Source organism: Limulus polyphemus, unplaced genomic scaffold, assembly GCF_000517525.1.
Source record: "Limulus polyphemus unplaced genomic scaffold, Limulus_polyphemus-2.1.2 Scaffold69, whole genome shotgun sequence".
Lineage (NCBI taxonomy): Eukaryota > Metazoa > Arthropoda > Merostomata > Xiphosura > Limulidae > Limulus > Limulus polyphemus.
The window spans coordinates 200,896-222,764 of NW_013665679.1; the positions used below are offsets into that span (position 1 = coordinate 200,896).

At 34.2% G+C, this 21,869-nt stretch overlaps 1 protein-coding gene across 2 annotated transcripts in view; it reads left to right on the top strand.

Moving 5' to 3' along the window:
- The window catches only part of LOC106465641 (E3 ubiquitin-protein ligase arih1-like), a 72,754-nt gene extending 51,596 nt beyond the window's left edge, over positions 1–21,158 (top strand). The window contains exons 11-14 of one of the 2 annotated variants that reach the window (XM_013925879.2): positions 5,077–5,218; positions 18,697–18,873; positions 19,797–19,909; positions 20,367–21,158. In XM_013925879.2, the coding sequence (XP_013781333.1) occupies positions 5,077–5,218; positions 18,697–18,873; positions 19,797–19,909; positions 20,367–20,448 (514 nt within the window). In that variant the 3' untranslated portion in view covers positions 20,449–21,158. Of the gene's footprint in view, positions 1–5,076; positions 5,219–16,589; positions 18,874–19,796; positions 19,910–20,366 lie in introns of those variants that run through there. The other variant, XM_022393923.1, reaches the window with a different exon arrangement.
- The last annotated feature ends 711 nt before the right edge of the window (positions 21,159–21,869 follow it).

The following is a 21,869-nucleotide window of genomic DNA, read 5'->3' on the forward strand; positions in this document are numbered from 1 at the left end:
ATCGCGTACTCTCCTTATGGTTTCAAGTAATATACAAGACCAAAAGTAATATTTCTAAGCAAACCTAAAGAATATACAGTATTTTTTATTTTTAACTAGGATTTCATGTTTATATATGTATATAACAAAACATTTTAATTTTGTTTCATGGATGTATTTTAAGTTTATGTTTCATTGCAGCTGTACTTTTGTTTATTGTGCCAAAAAAAATCTGAGATTAACAGCATGAACTTCATACATTTGCTGTAAACTATCACGCCTGTTGGGGGTCACTCTTTTTCAGTCCAGCACAGTTGCATTTGAACATTACTGTAGATATGATACTAAGAAGGATTTTTGGTACTTGAATATCATTGCTTTGAACTTTCAAACAAGTTTATTTCAACGTATGTCCTTGTATGTTGTTTCACTACACAAACAAAACTGTAATTGCCAGTACTAGTGAATGTATGTAATAGCTTACAGTATAGGTGGTTTGAATAACACTGCCTGACCCTAGTTACTTGATACATCCTGTTACAAGAGATTAACCAAATGATATAGACACAATAAATTACAAAGAAAATCACCTTACAGCACTTAAAATATTCGTCCTAGTCAAATTCCTTTCATTATACGCAAGATTTATATCGGAATTTGAAACTTAAGCTCTTCAGTGTATTGACACCCCAACTGTGCAAATGTCACAGCTTCCCCTGTATTATTGAGATGAATGTGTTTAGTCTGTTTCACAACCAACATATGGGTTTTATTGTTGTCACTTGTACAATGAATTTTAAACCCTTAGCAAAATAACAGAATAAGCTTTTTATATATCAGTTACTGTTATAATTATAAAGCAACAACAACAACAGAAGTGTGGGTCTTACTACAAAGTAAAGATAGTAAGAAGGAAAAATATATAATTCTTACTTAGTACTAGTGGTACGTACAAATCATACACGGTTATCATTCTAAATACTAAATCATATTTTTATTATGAACTAAATATAAAATTATGCCAAATTATTGAACTTAAAACTACTAATTTAAATGCAAAGAATATAAAAATCACAAACTCTTTCAGTTCAAAGTGCTAAGCCTAATTCATGTAAAGACCATGCACTTGCCACTCAATAGATCTTAACCCTAACATTCGTGGATCAACTTCCCAAAAGTATTATCTCTTTTGAGTTATTTTTTCAATATAATGATTAATATAAATCGATATACAATATAGCATCAGTTAAGCTACTATAGTAAAATAATAAAAGTCGCATACATCCCATGCAGTTTTTTACAGAAGGAAATTTTCTAAGGCTTGTAAAAAAAAAAATACTATTGACCACTACTAAATACAATCTCTACATAAAATGGCAGTTACTTTAATAAGCACCATCCATGTTCATATTGTAAAATCTAGAGAACAACATTTTGTCACGTGCTTTGCTTATCATGCTATGATTTGTCAAATGTGAAATATAGCAATTGGAATAACATGGTACTGAAATTGACATCTTCAACTAGATTTAACACACCCAGACACTGTTTTATAAAGAAAACAGACTAGAAAAAGGTTTAGATACCAATCATAGATGGCAGAACCAGTGTTTAAAGTGCAAGTAAAATATTTTTAAAAATGTTGAGGCGCTTTATAGTCTTAAATGTATTTTGAATTTTTATTGTTATACTTCTCTTCAAACTTCATTAAATAATACAATTTAGTACAAATGAATGAATTTTCTCCTACTATTTACAAAAATAAAATCTGAAATCCAATAAAAGATGTTCTCTATAATTTGTTTCAATTCATAAATGTGATTTTGCCCTCACGATAAGACAAAATGGCCCTGGTAGGTAAGGGGTTAAAGGGTATTTTTTGATGCTGATGGCATGTGGATGTCGTAAATCGAAGTTGTTTGCACTCCACTTTGTTTCTGATAGGCCCTTTCTTTCTAAGCCTCTGGCAGCCAGGGTAGGGGATAAATCCTTCTCACCAATTGTTTTGCCAGCTATTTCTCACCTCCATGACCGATCGGGCACTGATAATTTGTTATGTCCTGTCAGAGCCCTAAGGCATTATATGGCTTGCACTAACTCCTTTCAAGGTGATGTAACTCGACTCTTTATTCATTAGGATCCTTTGGTTTCCTGAGATTTATCCCTAATTAATTTGATTAGATGGCTTTGCAAATATCCATATTGCTTATTCTGGACTTCCTTTACAGGCAAGGAAACTTCTGAGAGTCACATCTCATCAGATTTGTCACATTTCTATGTCTTTTGCTGCCTGTTTGAATTACCTGCTGGAGGACATCGTACGAGCTGGTATGTGGCTCTATCCCAATACCTTTCTTTCATGCTCTCTACATGATCTGGCAGTTTCTTCTTCTTCTGAGACCATCTAGAAGCTCACCAGATGGTATTACCATATTATGCTGGACTGCCACTTATGGACTATCATGAGTAAAGGTAAAAGGTATCCTGCCCATCCCTACCGATCATCGGTTTGAATAAATTGGGGTCGGTTTGCTTTTAAAAGTTTAGGGAACTTGGTTCACGTATTGCATTGCTTCCAGAGCACTGTTCTTCAGAGCTTCCCACCATCATGCATTTCCCCCCTCAGATTATACTAGTGGAGCTAGGGAGCCCTTACCACACCCAGTTTCCAGTCACTGGGGTGGTGGACAGAGACTTTTCCTCCAGAGTGTTTGAGTGTTTTCCTCCACTATTAAAGAAGAGGGCAAAGTTAGGGGCCCTCCTACAGGGTCCCTGGATGTTTTTCCCAGATGTCAGTAGGAATGGCACTAGCCTCTGCAGGAGCCTACTTGTAATACCAGCTCAGATTTGATGCTAAGTTATAAAGTGATATTTGATATCCAGTTGGGGTGTGCATGGCCTTTCTTTTTGATCAATATTGGTTTAGTATATTGTTCTTGGAAGGAGGTCCACTATCTACTCATAATTCTGAACTCAAGAGTGGTCCTATCCTGGGTTCTTGGTTGAAAACAGTGTTCCACATCCTCTCCATAATTCCGGGGGCAAGTGGAATGCTCCTTGCTCACTCGGTTGGGGAGTGAAGATGAATGTTCATAATTCCAGACTGGATGAGTTCTGTTCCTTTGGTTAAGTAAGGCATACACAATCCCATTATTCCGAGCCTGAGTGGTGCTTACTTTCTCATCGTAATTTCGGTGGTTTGGAATGCATCACCATGGATACAGGTTGGGATCCAATCAAAAGTATATCTATATATAACATTGTGGTCCAATTGATCTCTTAATTCCAACCCCAAGTTGTGGAACCTTGGCTATCTGGTTGGGGCTGGCCTATTAGTGATGATCGATCATGTACAATTCCATCCTTGATAGAGGAACTAAGTTCAGGGTGTAGTGCAGTTCCCCTACTTGGATACTGCTCTTATCTTGGTACACCCCTGATCTATGCAGAAGCTTTCTGTATGGATACTGCCCCCACTGGCCCCTCCACCTTCTCAATGTGGGATTCTAGCTATAAGTGTCAGCAGATGGTAAGTATGTTTTGGAAGTTAACATTTTGGGATGGTGTCAGTCTAGAAAAAGTGATAACATTATCATTATATAAAGCACCAGGATCAAGGACGTTTGACGTAGGTGGAGAGTATCACAAGACAATTATCGTCAAGGGCAATTGAGTGGGGTTTAAAAGACTGGAGCAAGCAAGAAAAAATCAGACCAATGCTTAGATGGGCAAAGGTCAAGTAATAGCTATAAGTGTCAGCAGAGGTATCATTGGAAATATATTTTCAATTTAGGAAAATGTTAACTTTCACTGATTTTTATACAAGTAGAACATATTCAGTGGTCCGTTCTTCATTGTTCTCTGAGTATAATATATAAGTAGGGAACTATAACACAGTTTTTTAATGCCACATTCATGACTCTTTAGAGCAAAATCATTAGTATCTCTATTTCATTTGGGTACGTAAAAGTCCTTTTAGCAGATAATTATATTTAAATTTGCAAATTACAATTAGCATCATAATTTTTACCACCAAAAACAGTTTTCATTATGTTGTTACTTAAATATTTCATAATATTTATTTCAATTCTAATGATGATTCATATGTGGACTTGGTGTTGCCAAGTAGTTAATGCTTCATTATGTGAATCAGAAGATTCAAGGTCCAAATTGTACTGTACAGCAGAACATACTTCATACTTTTAGCAGTGCAGGCATCACAGATGTGTGACTTAACTCCATTATTCAGATAAGAATACTCATATAGGTGACAGGTGTTGCTGACTGACTGCCCTCCCTCTGGTCAGTAGTTCTATATTAGGGATGACTGTGCCTGAGCCTTGTGGGTCTCTCCCCTGGCCATTTAGCTTATGTGTGGCACAAATACCTGTGTTAGTAAAGTATATATATATTGTTGTTGTCTGTAGCTATGTTCAGGTGGTATGAATTTGACCATGATACACATAAGTTATTAATCTTTTTACTGTGTTTATGAAACTTAAACTTTAAATAGTGTTTTGATATCTAGAAATAGACCTGTTCAAACTTGTAGACAAACTTACATAACAATTTGAATTTTGTAAATAAATGGGTGTGATTTTATATTTATAAGCCTGTCAGAGATGCAAAACACAGTTTATGAGAATATGCCAAGGGTGAATTGGTTGATCTTTCAGTGAGTTTGTGAGAATTGTTTTTGAAGCTTATGCTGTTGTCATCAGACTCATCAGAAAGGAAAGGGTAATCATGGTTCTTTAATATATAAATAAAATTCGTTTTATTAAATTATTTTGATACTTCATTAATGAAATTTCAGACTATGTTAGCCAATATGAAATGCAGCTTCTGAAGCTTTTCCATAAGAAAAATATTATAACATAGGTAACCATAAATGTAATAGTCATCAGTTCATAATCATTAAATTTTATAAATACAAAGAAATTATGTTCTAATTACTTTTATCTTGTTATTTTGTGTATTAAACTGGTTATGTACTGTAACTTTCTAGCAGATGTTATTGTTGCTAGTAACTGTCAAGTATTAAAGTAAATTATGATGAGTCAAGATGTTAATCCTGGTTATCCCCATGTCTTTCAGGTACAACTGTAATCGTTATGATGAAAAAGAGGCCAAAGCTGCAAGAGATGCTCAGGAGAGATCAAGAGCAGCACTGCAAAGATACCTCTTCTACTGTAACCGATATATGAACCACATGCAATCACTGAAGTTTGAAAATAAAGTATGTTTTTACTACTTATTAAGGGTAACTAGACATTTAACTAACTTTTTAGAAACTGATGATCAGTTGAAATTGTCCTTTTGACCATTTTGGCTATGCGGATGTAATAGTAGTATCATGTAGCAAGCTTTATCCATCTAACCAAAGTTTCTTAATATAAAAATAGTTGATATAATGCTAGTGCTTGTTCATAAAATGCTGGAGTTTTGTGACTATCCATAGATAAGACAAATTTGTTGGTTTGTGCCATATCATAACAAACTCATACTAAATCTTGTGTATCCATTGAGTAATAGAAATGAGAACTTGTTAATGAAATTTTTTTTTTAATTATACTTGCAAATAGTTTTTATTTGGCATCTTTTATTGGATTCGTTGTGTAGGAAAAGATTTTGTTTGATTCAAGAGTTGTGATTTTCAAATTTCAGTATCCTCAGTGCAATACACAAGAAGAAATTTTTTACACTCAAGATGTACATGCTCAAGCTCACTTGTATATAACTAGAATGCAAGACTTTTAAAGTTCTTGTTTCTGTAACATCTTTTATCAAAATTCTTGTTATATTCTTACAGGCAAGTGAGACAGAAAATAAATCTACATTGCAAGTAAATATCTTTAGGTTTGGCATATGCAACATTTTATCATTTTGCATTATGAAAAAATTGAACTCAGTTGAACACATTCTGTGAGTTATGATAAAAAGTATCATACGTTGATTTTGGTAAAGGATAGACTGCCTTAATATTAGTAATTCATGATGGAAAAATAGATCCATGGTTTCATCAACCAGAATGATTATATTCAATGAAAAATCCAACATATATGACAAGTACAAAGTGCATGCTTAAAAGATTGCATTGTAATTGGCATTTAGGAATGACAGCACAAGATAAAAGCGCTGTATATTACAGCACATAATAAAAAGTGTAAACATTTCCTACAGTTTGGGAAATTGCATGTGAATAAAAAAATCAGTATGTCATTAGGTATGTGCACAAATCATGTGTTTTGGTGTGAGAATACACAGCTAGTACAGCCCATTTTTGTGCTAATGTTACCTGTTTTGGAAAATTTATACTTCCATTTTGTCTTCAGATTGGATCATTTTCTATTTTTGTTAATTTTCTACATTTGGTTATTATTTCTGTATAATACTGAGCATTAGCTTTTTATGGAAGTACAGATTGTCAAAGGTGTTAAAATGATGGAAACAGGACAAACACAGATATAAATGGCATGCCATTTTGATGTATCTAGGTCCACAGTGGAAAAGTTGTGTATGCATTGTCACACGACTGGTTATGGATAGTCAACTGTACTACATAATGAACATTTAATGGATAAGAAGATTTACTATCTTTTTTTGGTTTATTATGAAAAAAAATGACAATGGCTGAATAAGTGCCCTAAGATCTTTAAACTAATTAAGTGTAATTGATATGTGGATGATACATTTGTTATTTTTAGAAATAACCAGCACCCCAGCATAAAATTTACTGTTGAGGAAGAAAATAATTCAAGAATACCATTTCTAGATTTAGAAATTAAAAATAATGCCAAATCTCTGTATGTAGGCATTTATCATAAACTTACATATCCAGGATTATATATTTGTATAACTAACTTTACATCTAATAGCTAAAAAATAAACTTAATTATTATCCTAGTGAACAGAACTGATCACAGTTTAAATAAATTTGATTATTTTCAACAAGAATTGAAAAAAATCACAAACGTTTTTAAGTGGAGTTAACACTCCTCCAAAGGGAGCTTTGTTATGCCCAGAAAAGTTGTACATGTTAGTTTTGTGTGTATGTTAAGGAAAAACATTAAGAAGTTTCCACAAATTTCTATTTGAGTGTTTTTTAATCGACACTTAGGATAGAAAATTTTGTTTTAATTCAAAGATATGGTTGGTAAATTGCAACATTCTTATGTTGTTTACCATTTTTGTTTGTTCTTGCTGTGGGCGAGATTATATTGGTTCAACTATTTGCGACCTGGAACAATGTATAGCCAACCTTGAATAACAACTCAAGAATTTATAAACATATTTATCAGGATTGTGAAGAAAATGCACTTGAGGAGAATTTTGAAATTTTATGCAGTGCAAATATTAAAGAGGACCTCAGAGTGAACTAGAGGGGCACTCAGTAGCGTTGATCATATTTGGCTCTCAAAAAATATGAAAATGTGCCCATATATCCATCATGATCAATGGACATGGACCATTTTTTCCAAGACAATGACAAATAGTATTCTACATATGTCCACCAAGTTTCATCAAAATTCAATTATTTTTGACTGAGTTATAGAGCAAAAATAGTGTGAAAAATCAGTTCCTGTGTTAACAGGTTGGGATTTTTGTGATCTTACTGTGATATTGATTTTTGACCTTGGCTCTCCAAAAAACTAATCACATCTAAGTTGGGTCATAGACCAAATTTATACAAACTTTTGTCAAATCTATTCAGCCCTTTTCAAGAAATCTTGCTGGCAAACACACACAGGAGTGAAAATAACCTCCGTCCATCTTCGGTGACAGAAGTAATGAGACATTGTATATTAATAATTTGAAACCTTCATTGAACAATAAACTCACAGCCTGTAAAATACTATTAAAAATGTGAGTTAGTGTGATGATGGACTGGTAATATGCCCATATATTTTATGTCTGCATCATATATGCTGGGGTGCAAATGTATTATTTTAGTTTTACGGTAGTGTGGTAGAAGTCATTGCAATGAATATAGATGCTTATATATTTGCAATGTGTAATAATTTAGGTATTATACTGAAATACAAAAAAATGTTGGGCTAATGGAATTTCAGTTCAGGCTAGTACATTTCTAATGCCTACTAGCCTGGTGTTAATACGTAAAAAAAAAACTTTCCAGAGACAATACCATACCTCTGCTACGCAGTTAAGCTATCTTTCCTGTGCATCTATCTTAGAGATTTGTATGCCACTAGTCTTTAGTGAACTCCCACTTAATCTAACGAGATTTCTTGTGAATTCGGCTAATAGACATAATGGTATCATTATATAGCAAAAGCTCTTCACCAATAGGAGTTGACATACCTCCTAGTACACTAACTCCCTCTATTCATTTGCATTTGTGAATCTTTATTCTTTTCCTTGGCACTGAACAGACATCAGACATGTTTTTCTTCTTCAGTTTTGCAATTTAACAAGACTTATGATGTTTAAGGAACTTAATATCTTTCTTAATTTCTGTAAACTATGAATTCGTAAGTTCATGTAACATCTACTACTCGTGTGAGTGAAGAATTCCCTCACACAGGCCATGTATCAACTATGGCTTCTGGGAGCATGCTGACTGAGGATAATGTGACAGCCATTGTGCATAAGGTAGTAGTTCCCTTATACAGCCAGGACCTTCTGCTCCCGTCCATTCTTCAGGTGTTTTTATCCCTCGTTTTGAGGGTGAGAATGAAGAGGATGAATTTGATTGCTTGTTTCCTCCTCCTGTTTATGCTTTAGGAACTCCTTTCCCATTTTCTTGCATTATCAGGACTAAATATCATAGGAGTGTACTATTCTTTTTTCTTTCACTGCATTACATGACTCTTCTTATTCCCTTCTTAAAAACCCTGACAACTTTTTCATTTTCCCTCCTCTTGATATTGGCATTCACACTGTTTCATATTTTTACCAACTATGTTCCAATAACTTCATTACTCACCCTCCTCATCTACCAGATTTTTACATCATGGCCTATAGTAATTCTGAAATCCCCTTTCTCGATTCCCAAAATTTGGAATATATTTTTTTTTTTGCCTGTTTGGGGCAGATTCATTGATGTCAGTTTTGCTATCCACTGCCCAATACTCCTGTCTTTGCCTCATTCTTCTTATCATACTTTGTTACCTCTCCTCTCTATGCCTCTTGTCTGAGGCACTCAACTGTGCCCCAGAATTTTTGGCTGTTTCTTATTCTCTTCTCTTTACCACCATGGCCCATTCCAGTTCTTCTGCTCTCTCCTTGCTCACTTTGCTCATTTGTTGCTGGGACTTGTTGACTATGAATACTCTTCTCTCTCAAGTTCGACTTCCTTCATAATTTATATGTGCTCTTCACCTAGCCCTCTTTCTTTGCCCTGTAGTTTTTGAAACAATCTTGATTCTATTGAATCATAGGCAAAGGATGCCTGTCATCAATCATCATTCTTGTCCTCATTTCCAGACTATCTCAAATCCAGCCCTCCATCTCTACTCCTTGTCTTAGCCCCTTGGTTTCCCGTTTTCCATTCCCACTTCCCGACCTTCCTCTTCTACCCATCTGACTTCTACCTGGTGTCATACTTGTCAAGCTTGTTGGTGACAGTCAAGTTTGGTCAGTCCCAGTTGGGGCCTGTGTGTCATGGTTTTCACACCTGTGAGCAATCTTTTCTGCAGACAGATGGGGTACTCTACTTCTTAACCATAAACTTTCTCTCCACTTCCTTTCCCCTCCCCTTCTCAGTGTTCATCCCATTTCCTTTCCTTCTCCATCAGATCGCATCTACCTAAAATGTCTCAAGGAGGTGGTGTTGGATTTATCGGACAAATATACCTTCTCCAGGGTTTTACTCTTGTCTGTTCATTGTCCCCAAAAAGACTGCAGACTGGCATCCAGTGATTAACCTTTCCTCCCTCTATTGAGCCTTTTCTGTAGATGATCAAGGATGATGTTTCAGATGTGTTTCTTCATATCTCCATTGCAGTAGCTTCACGATGTTTCCCTTGCTTCATTAATTGGGATTGTATATTCCAGTTTTGTCCTAATCCTGAGAACAATCTTCCCATCATATATCCCCTCTTCTTTGTGAAACTGCCCATTATGCGTAGCTTGTCAACACCTCCAAATCTTTCCTCACTTCCACACAATATCTTGTTCACCTGGAAGTTTTCTTCAACTCCTTTCTCAGTCATGCTGAACCTTCTCCCATCTATCTGTGAACTATGGAACTACTAGTCAGTAGGATTTGTGCTTCTCATACTCATACTGCACAAGAGGTTTTATCACTTTCAGTATGGCCATGTCTTCCCTGAAACTGCTTATCCTACATATGCACCTCCTCCAGTGGTCTTTATGTGACCAATGGAACTACTCACAGGAACATTTGACCTCAGTGGTTCATCTGTTGCCACCTCTTCTTGAACATATTTCTTGGTTGCTAGACCAATCCTCTACCAACTTCATTGTTCCATTACCTCCATCCAAACAGAATCTGCACCTCTTCACTAATGCTTTCTTTCTGGTTGTGGGCATCTCTGAACAACAATCTCACTTTGGGCACATGGACTCAGGATGAGTAATTTCTACATATCAGTGAGCTCAAGCTTCTGGCAGTTTGTTGAGAATATTCCCATTTCTTACCCCTCCTTGTGGATTATTTTGTTACGATCCATTCTGACAAACTTCACAATTGTTTCATATATCAATCAACAAAGGGGTATCCGACCTAGGATCCTTTGCTTCTAAACCCTGGATCTTCTTTATTGAAGCAATTTTCTTTGTGTTTGTCTCATTGCCTGTCATGTACCAGGCATTATGAATATGGTTGCAGACTGTCTCTCGTGACTGGACAGTACTCTGCTCCTGTAATGGTCTCTTCACCCACATATTTTCTGTTGGGTGTGCTTTGGTTTCGAGACTCCACTCATCAATGCCTTTGCCATCCCTCATTCCTAACTGTCAGTACTTTCAGTCAGGACTGGTTTCATCTTTTCATTTATACACACCTACCTCTCCATATTTTACCTCAGGTCCTGGCATTGATTTCTGACACTCCTTGTTATGCCTCTTGATGGCACCACCCTAGCCAGCTCAAATTTAGTTCCCTCTTTGATGTCACTTAACAATCAGATCCCCTTTTCCCCTGCCAGCTGTAACCTCTCTCTTTTGTTTTTATCTTGTATGTTTCATCCAGAGATCCCATCTCTCCACCTTCACATTTGGGATTTGTCTGGTCCCTCACCCATAATAACCCAGTATGGCCAGGTAATCAAGGCACTAGACTCGCAATCTGAGGGTCGTGGATTTGATTTCCCATCCCATCAAATATGCTCACTCTTTCAGCTGTGAGGGCTTTATAATGTGATGTCAATCACACTATTTGTTGGTAACAGAGTAGCCCAAAAATTAGCGGTGGGTAATGATGACTATCTGCCTTCCCTCTAGTTTTTCTCTCCTAAATTAGGAATGCCTAGTGTAGATAGTCCTTGTGTAGCTTTAAGCAAAATTCAAAATATACACACCCTCACCCACAGAACTGGACTCTCCAATATTTTTTCCTTTCTCATTCCTGTTGTCCTTCCACTTTGTCCATCTACCAGCGTAAGTGGGAGGTTTTCTGCCTTAGGTACATTTGTTGACTCTTTTCTCCTGATTGTCCTATAGTTGGTCATCTCTCCTCTTTTTTTGTCTGGCTGTTTGACTATTATATAGCTGTCTCCACCATTGCTGGTTATCATGCAGCCTTGTACACGTTACCTTTTTTGATGCCTCAGTGCATTTTCCTTACCAGTTTTCTTCACCATGTTTTGATCCTTCCTTCCCCTGTCTCATCATCCCACTCTCATGCCTTACTGGGACTTCAGTGTTGTTCTGTTCACTCATACGCACAAACCTTTTTACTATTGGCAACTTTCTCTCAAGTCCCATTTCCTCTTAATTCTCAGCTTTGGTCACTGTTGTTTAGATATCTATGCTATTGATTCTTCTACCGTACCATCTACCATTGCTCTTATATTCTAGTTTATCGTGACCAGTCTTTCTTTCCCAGTCTTTTTCTCCTATTTCTCTTCCTTCCAACTTTCATCTCTACGATCAAACAAACTCAAATAGACTATTTTGCCCTATTCAGACCATTTATTGCTATTTATCTGGTACTTTCCATTTTCTGACTCTTTTTTTTCATAGGATTTCTCTTCTTCCAGAGAAATTTCTCCTTCTACTCTTACAGGTTGGGTCCAGCAACTTCTGAGTTTAGTCTACTCCTCATTAGAGATTGATGTTTACAGTCTGTTCCACATTTAATCCCATCAGATTTGTCACCTTGCTCATTCCCTCACTGCTCACTTCTGATGACTGCTGGAGTGGGCACGTGGTACTACTATTCCTGTCTTTGTTCACAATTCTAGTCTACCCTACCATTTCTAGACAGATGAGCACCATTCTCTTTTTTTCCCTCTTTACAGCAAAGTGCTGATACCATCCGTCCTGGCTTCACATGTGCCCACTGTAAGATGTATCCTTGTAAATTTATACATCTGACAATGATCTGATCCAGACTACCTATTCCATGGACTACCATTGAGAAAGCCAGCACCAGGGAGTGTTCTGTCCACTTCCCTGGCTTGTGCTTACTGGTTTTTTAAAATATGGTTATGCAGTCACCTGTTGCACTGTCTCCAATAAAAGACCTTTCTGACTGAAGAATCAATGGAATCTAGGCCTTTTCTCCAGATCTTCCCCATCATGAATCCCCCTTGTTTTCTCTTTGAGTGGAGCATGGGATACTCTTGACATTTTCCAGTTCCTAACTACTGGGATGGTAGACCATGGAGAAGCCACACTGATTGGTACCTAACCACTGGGGCTAGAAAAAGGGGTACAAATATGGTGGGAAGTGGGGCAGTAATGACACTGTCAATGTAGCACAGGTTACCTTTCATATAGCTATACCACATGCCATTTGTACCTTCCTCCTGAGGTCTGAGTCTGTACAGTTGGATTGAGGTGACCAATTGAGGTGCTGTACCCTCCTCCTGCAGCTGATGTCTGTTTAGTTGAGTTCAGGTATGCATATATCATACTACTCTCTATGGCTGAAACTGTGTCCTCCTCCTGCAATTGGTGTCAGTCCAATAAAGTCTGACGAAATAGTTAAGGTGAGCACAACGTACAGTCTGAATGTGCCCCAACCACACTACACATATTGGTTCTCCCATCTCCTGTGGGCAAGTACTTGGATAGCCATTTTCTTATTCTGCCCATCCCTGCAACATATGTGGTTCATTTACCTCTTCCTCCCTTATTCCTGGAAAAGATTAGATTTGGTCTCCCACAGTTATGTCCTTATGGAGCCCCTGTCATTGGGTGTCACACTCCATAGGCTTCCTTCAGTAATTTTCTGAAGGGAGCTCATCTTGGTAAATCTTTGCACCAGCCCCTCCACCTCTCCAATGTGGGATTCTTTTTTAACTGTGTGGTATCATCTCAGAAGTTAACACTTTACTTACTTGAAAATTTATTTCCAATACCCACCTCTACACACACTCTCCCACCCATCCTCTCCACTTCTGGTGCACCTTTTTATTCATTATCCAAGAATGAAGATTTATGAGTGCAAATGCATAGAGGAAGTTAAAGTGCTAGAAAGTGTTGCCCTCCTTTTGTTGGAAGACTTTTGCTGCATAATGATATCATTATACAATATAGTTCACAAGAAACCTCTTGAGATTAGATGGAAGTTCACTAAAAGCTAGTGACATGCAAATATCTAAGGCAGATGAGTAGAGACGATAACTGTGTGAAGAGGTATCTATAAGAAATACATTTTCAGTAAGAAAAAATTTTAATATTTTTGCATCACATGAGCATACACACTTAAACTTACAGAATAAGAGTTTAAGAGACTAGTTATGGAAAAATAAAAAGACCTGAAACCTTCAGAATAAACAAAATGATTGATTTGGTTTGCTTGTCACATGTTCTGATTTTGCTGTCAGTTCTTTGAAGCCACAAACTATGGAATGTGTGTCAGATCTGCAAACCTGTCTATATTAGTTGCTCTTATGTGCATGTGAAACAATAGAGGTATGATTTTTTTTGAGAGGGCTATCTTATATATATTATTTTTACTTTTGTTATGATTTGATATATAATTAACCAAAACTTATTTTCACTAATGATAATGTTTAGTGCATAAGTAAGTGTTTTGTCACTTCAGCATTATAGTAGGGGATCATATTTGTAAAAAAATGATAAGAAACAAAATTGCAGAAACGTTTTCACAGTATTGAATGCTGTTAGACAATTTATATGTAATATAAGTACCTAGATATATCAGTATATGTGTGTGTAAAAAAGTCTTGTTGCTAGGAATGTAGTAGTTTTCTGCTGATTGAAGGATGTTAATTGCCTGCACTATTGTGAAAACTGTGAATACTAGTTTTAATTTATCGAAAGATAATAGATGACACAGAGGTTGTTTTAGGGTTTCAAAAAATGCTTACTGTGAATGCACGAGTAACCAAAAATTGTGTAGATGCTAAATGATCATACGTACACAGTGATTAAACATTTTCAGAGAAAGATGTACAAAATAGTGTGCACATACCTTATTTTTTTAAATATATTAAGTTCAGGACATGAAAGCTTGTTAAAATTTGTGGCAGTATTTCTTGTTTGTGTAGATTTTTAATGGCCTGGTCATACTTGAAGTCTTGTAATTGAAGTGGCTATAGCAATTGAAACAAGTTCCAAAAATTCTGGATAAACATTAGCATAGTCCATGATAAGTAGTTAGCAGGATTCCTTAAAGTGAGAACTTCATTTGTTGAAAGTTGTGGCACGGTGCTGCTCCTTCTATGAGTATGTCATTGGTATTGTCATTAAATTGGCACCTACATCTAACGCTCCGATTTCATAATTGTTGAAAAATCTTTCATTTCAGGAAACCTTGCTAGAGTTCAAAACCTTGTGAAGAAGTGGAAAGACACAAAAAAAACTACATTGTATGCATAGTATACCAATCTGTGCATACAGACAGAAATATTTTGTGCAATATGTGCACAATTTTGCATTATGCAACTTGTGGTAGTATAAAGCAAACATTAAGTAATTGGACCATTTGCAAATGACTACTGGTAAGCATAAATCAGAATACTGCAGGCCTATTGCAAAAGAATGAATAAATATTTAGTATTTAGTAAGGAACCTACTGAACTGATTCATTAATTCAAAATTACAATAACAGAAACTTTTACAGGAGGCAGATTCTTATTTTATTAATTACAACATTTCGGTGCATAGTATCAAGTGATCATCATTTAATTCTTACCTGATGATGGCTCAATACTAAGGGTCAAAATGTTGTAATTATTAAAATAAGAATCTGCCTACTGTGAAAATTTCAGATTTAAGTAAAATAATAATTGTCACACTTATTTCAATAACTTTTTAACTCAAATATTTTAGAATTGATATTTTGTCATTTTGTAAAATATATTTAGTAATGCACTATTAAAAAAGAAACTACTGAAACATACATTTCTGCACTTCTCAGAGAAGTCTCACCTATAAACAAACACCTGGTTATTTGTTTTAGAATCTTTCTGCCCATCCTAAAGCATAGTTTATATTTGCTAGGAAAGCATCATACCTTGAGAATATAATTATGCATGTTTTGTTTCTCATTGTTTTACAATCACAAAACAAGTGGTCCAACAGCAGCAACTAATAAAGCTTAGCTTTTAAAATAGCTACAGCCAAAGTTTAAATATCATTGGATATAGCATATTATAAACTATTTCTTTCAGTATAGACTTAGTAAATTGGTGTGAAAAGTAATTTGTAGTTTGAGGAGAAAGTGACAAGACTTGCTTTGTAAAGAACAGAAAAACAGAATGTAGTGGAAAGTTTAGAGGACCTAGAAACAAACCATAGTTTTGAGAATTTATGTTTATTTAGAAATTTTTTTTAGTTCATGAAAATGTTTCTGGTTATATTTGTTTAAAAGTTATGAAAATTTTCATCTGTGTCAAGACATCAGTAGTCATAGTTAAGTTTAGATATTATGGTAGGCAAAGGCAAAATATTCTGACAACTTAAGTTCTTATTTATTATATATTGCTGTTACATTTATCATATTCATTGTATTCAAACAATGCTCATAAATAAAAGAACTTATTTAAAAGAAACTGTATTTATTAGATATAAATTGAACTTGACCAAGAATATTGTTAGCACAAATATTGTTACCTAGTCTGACCTGATGCCATTTTAAAAGATCAGATCATAGTCACTGATAAATGTTTGTCATCTTCTGCAGTGTTTGTTACGATTTATGGCTGAAAATGGTGACTACTGCAAGTAACAAAATAAAATATCAAAAGAAATATGTTAAATATGTTGAAACTGATTGGATATGTAAAACAGGCTTTCTATAATCCTTATTTTTCCTATGTTCTACCTTTTCTTTTCTCAAATCCCTACTTTTTCTCTTTGTTCTATGTCATGAATTCAAAATTGGTCATAAATCTCAAGCTGTATCCTTAATGTTTATAATTTCTTGTATACAAAATTTATTGTGTTTGTAGTTAGTGTATAACTTGTTATTGCTGGAGTTTTCTTAGCAGGAAGTTGATCAATTGATGGATGAATAGTCATCAGATGTGTACCAGATTTGATACTTGTACTGGAATAATACTGACTGTTAAACTTGACCAATGTTAAACTTCAGAGACTAGAACTAAGAAATTGGTGAGCTTTGGAAAAAAATCATGTATGGTCAGCACACAATTTACAGGTAGTAAGGAACACCTGTAAAATTGTGTAGGTAAGTAATGAAAATGTGATCACATTTTTATGAATTTTCATCTGTTATCACTATTGAAAAAATTTCAAGGGAAAGCCTATTTTTGCTGTCTTTTAATTCTGTATATATATATATAAGTTTATGCAGGAATTATATTTCAGACTGAAAAATATGAAAGAATCTGCTTGAGATTTATGACTTTTTATGTAATTTTTTGCACTGAAAAATCCCTACTTTTTTGTAGGATTCTGGTAGAAAGCCTGATAAAAGTTGTTCTTTGTGATCAAAATTTACAAAAAAAATTTAAATTTTAAGAGAAAAGGACATATTTTGAACATTTTGTTTTTCAAAATTGTCTTGAAACAAAATTTTGTAAATTGTATGAGAAAAAATAAGAGTAACACTGAATCAAGTTTCATACAATGTGGTTAAATATTTCTGCTATGAGAAGGAAAAAAGTAAAGGAATATCACTGACATTCTTCTGGACCAGGAAGGCTTTTAAAAATAAGTGGTACTACCAGTTAACTATGGGGAATAAAGCATCTGTGTTAGAGCCCAATTATGTATAAATTGATTACTAAGTTATTGGGCTGAACTTCTAGCATTACATTTGAGTATCTACTCCCTGCAAATCATTGTTTTGTATGAACTGTACAGTTTGTTACATACATAGTTAAACTTTGATAACAGGAAATTAGTTTTATGCTTATAGTTAGCAGTTATGTTTAATGTCTTAATATCTGAGACCTTGAAAAATTAGTTTTAGTATCATTTTAATCTGATCTCGTTGTTATGTAAGTTTCTAGTAATTGATAACAAGTATTCTTCATTTAGTCTTATTAATATCTGACAGGTCAACATATTGAATATATTCGTATTTGAGTGATGGATGACTGTTAGTTTGTTTCTAGTGACTGTTGATTAACTTATAGTTTGGAAAGTCACATTTAAATGTTATCACATAATTTTTCAACTCTTTGGTATAGTTATTAAAACAATTGACCAAATATGAATGACCGGATCTGCAGTTTCACTACCAGTTATTGTATGTTTCATGTAAACTTCCATGGGACAACAGGAGCTATACTTAACAAACTTCTTATATCTACATTGTGAATTTCAAAGTTATTCAGGAGAATATCATTAATGGTTTTGCACTTATTTGACTAATGATGATGAAAGCATCAACATATTATTTTCAATTTCTTAGCCTTACTTATGCACTCTTAAGAAATTGTTTTATGATCTGAATGTAAATGTGAAAAAACTGCTGGTTATCTGATCATATAAGCAGTTCTTGATTTAAAGTTCTCTCTACTGTGAAATTACTTCAAGGTTCAAACTGTAATCTGCTTGTTGGATCACTGGTTCAGTATCAGGCACTGGGATGGTTGGTAAATGTTAACAAATTGAAAATTCATAAAAAGGTCCTTCATTTGTCTAAACATGTTTTTATTTTCTTTAATAGTGATTTTGGATATGTGTAGGAACAATATGATGAGGCACTTGATGACAAAGAGAATCTACTACCTTAAAATAGGCCTTCGAGAACCTCAACCTGATGAACCTTAAGTAGTCCATATTGTGCATACTTACAATCTCTTACTTGTTTGTGTCGAAGTGTTGCCACTTTTTTTTTTAATCATGTTTTCCTTTGGGGATGTTGTAGCTTTTGGAATATGAGCATTAATGTATAATCTTCCATTTGTTGTATTTTGAACAAATCAGCCAAGAACTTTATATTGATGGAAATAGAAATTATTTTACTCCTTTTTTCGTTACTATATATACTGCACACTGTATGATTTTTGTACTGACAGCAAGTGAACATATTCATTTATAACATTCTAATTGAATTATGCCTGATGGGAAATAATTAAGCTGAATTTGCACTGCACTGACTTTATTTAATTTTATTTTCTCCAGCTTTATGCATCTGTTAAAGAAAAGATGGAAGAAATGCAGCAACACAACATGTCCTGGATTGAAGTTCAGTTTCTGAAGAAAGCTGTAGACATCTTATGTCAGTGTCGGCAAACACTTATGTATACGTACGTCTTTGCATACTACCTTAAGAAAAACAACCAGTCAGTTATATTCGAGGTAAAGATCAGCTTACTTCTTTATTGTCTAATATTCTTTTAAGGGTCACATGATTTTCATGTATGTAACAAAATCCAATAGTGAACAAAAAACTTGCATTTTACTAGTTTTTGAATAAAAGTTTTGCACTTGGAATTTGAATCAGTGACTACATTCAGGATAAACGTTATAATCAGTGAAATTATTGCATCTTTTGATTGCTGTAGTTCACAGTTCTTGTTTCATTGAATATTAAAGACAAAATTTGATGTAATGATAGTTTAGAAAAGGTCTAATTAAGGACTAGTAACATTATTTTAAAATGAAACCTGGACAAAGCATGGCTAAGTGATTAGCATGACGGTCTGTGGATTTGAGGGTTTATGGTTTTCATCCTGTTGCCATACATAATTCATTCTTCACTTTGAGACTATGTATGCATTATAAGAATGACGCTCAAATCTAACTATCTGCTCAGATACGAGGGGCTGAAGAGCTGGAGGTGGTTGCTGTTGACTAGCTGTTTTCCCTGCAACCTGTCATGTCAAAATTAGAGACAGCTGGTTCACATATATCTTGGATAGCTTTGTGCAAACATATGAAACAAACAAACAATAAAGGAAGTCACATTTTTAAGCAGCATATGATATAAATAATTTCAGATATGATGATAATTCTAGGTGTTGGAAAAATTCAATTCAGTGATTTTGATAATTAAGCCATAAAAAAAGTACTAGTTTTCCTGGTGTCACTGTTCTCCAAGCTCCATTATTTGCAATTAAAGATTAATTCTTCTTCAAGAAAATATAAAGATTGCAGCTTAATTTAGATTGTGTGATATCTCTGTTCTCTCAAGACTACATTGTCTGGCTTTTGTGGTTTTAAGTTCAACTGTTAAATTTTATAGAAATCCATATTATTGATTTACTTCCCCATCTAATCAGAATAACCAGAGAGACTTAGAGAGTGCCACAGAAAAACTGTCCGAATATTTGGAGAGAGATATAACTCAGGAAAACCTGCTTGATATCAAACAGAAAGTCCAAGATAAGTATAGGTAAACAAAGAGTTTTACTATAATTTTGTTTAGAAACTTATTAATTAGTGGATAGATTTGTAATGCTACATAAGATTGAAAATGCTTTGAATTCCAATACAGTGTTCAATTATTTGTAGTATTACTAGTTTTTTATCTTTATTGGGATTTTATGACATATCAGAACAAATATTGCTTAATTATAATATCCAGCTGTAAAATGCTTGGTTATTTCCATGTAATTGGGCTGTTTTTGTGTCTATCAGTAATTATTCTTATGCAGAATTGTCAAGAAAATAATCTAGAATATCTTACTCTATTGAAAATCATCAATACTTCTACTAAGCTCACTTTTATGAGATATTAATTGTTGCTGCAAAAGCAGGTGTTGCCAAGAAGGATCAGACTACTGCATATATTTGTTTCTTTCATTTTTGGAGCTGATGCCTTTAATTCAAATTTGTGTTGTTTTTTACAGGTATTGTGAAATTAGAAGAAAGTTGCTCTTGGAGCATGTACATGAAGGCTATGAAAAAGATTGGTGGTTGTACTGTGATTAGTGCTGGGCGTGTTTGTTTCTTGCAAAGAACTGATCTTTATTCTGGAAGAAAGAGACTTGCCAGTTTTTCTGCATTTAAAGGATCTTAGTTGAATATAAAAGCCACTGTCATGTGGGCAATTCTTAATTATTTTTTTTTTAGTTTGGAAAAATCATGCTGAAAACCCTTATAAATATTAGAACAGTAGAATTATGTATTGGTTTATGAAAGCACAAAGGTTATCAAGTTGCAAATGACAACTTCAGATTTAAAAACAATGTGTGCATTTAGTGATTTCTTGAACCAGCTTACAACACAGCATTGAAAATTATTTGTTCTCTTTTCCTCTGTTTCTTGCCAAATTCTTTGCCAACAAAATTGCCTTTAAAACAGGCTTAATATTTATTGTGTTTTTAGAAACTTCAGAGGTTTGTTGTTGTTATTAATACTTGTAATTAAAATTCTGGTTGTTTTATTTGTACATGTACTTTGCCATCACCATTATAGTTTTAAAGAGCTATATACATTACAAGTGTTTCTTCTCTTTTACAAAAAATGAATATGACTACTAATATATCAATTTGTGAATATTGTACTATATTAAGTAAGTTTAAACATTTAATGGAATTAATGGAAAAGATTCTGAGAAAAATATTTGGTGTTTGGCTCTGAACCTCCTTCCATGTACAGAAGTTCTGTGTAAGCCATTCTAAATAAAACGTTTCTAAATAGCAAGTAAGTCAATTTGTTTTTCTCAAAGAATGGTTAAATGTAAATTTGTTTCTTTTTGTTTTTGCAAAACAAGCAACACAATTAAAGTCTAGCACACAGAACTTTTACAGAGGGATTATTTGTTTTGAAAGAGCTTGTACAAGTCTTGCAACACAATATATATATATATATGCATAAAATATTTATTACTATGTAAACCTGTTTTATTTTTTATGTTTATAGCATTCAAAACAAAATGGAAAGTTGTCAATTTCTACATTTTACAGTCGTAATTCTTGTTTAACTCGTGTAATTTTACATCATAGATGGGAAGATCTTGATATAATTCATACAAAATGTGTTTGCATAATATAAAATGAGTAAAAGTATGAATAAAAGTTCAAAACATACAAGTTGCAGCTACATGGCTGTCTGTTTACACTAACTGCACTTTATTAGGATTTCCACTTAATATTGAGTTTAACCCCGTTTTGCCATAATAATAAACTCCATAAAGTTTTGGAAGGTATCTTTTTTAATTGTAACCCACTTATTGAGGACCATGGTTCACGAGTCTCATCAGAGGGCTACAGTTCCAAACCTAATTTAACATAACGTTAAAGATACTTAACTAAATTATAATCCCTTGATTATGCTGTCCAAGAAAGATGATAAATTCACTTTCAATGTGTTTGAACCAGTATCTGGCAATATAAGAATGGAAAATTGTT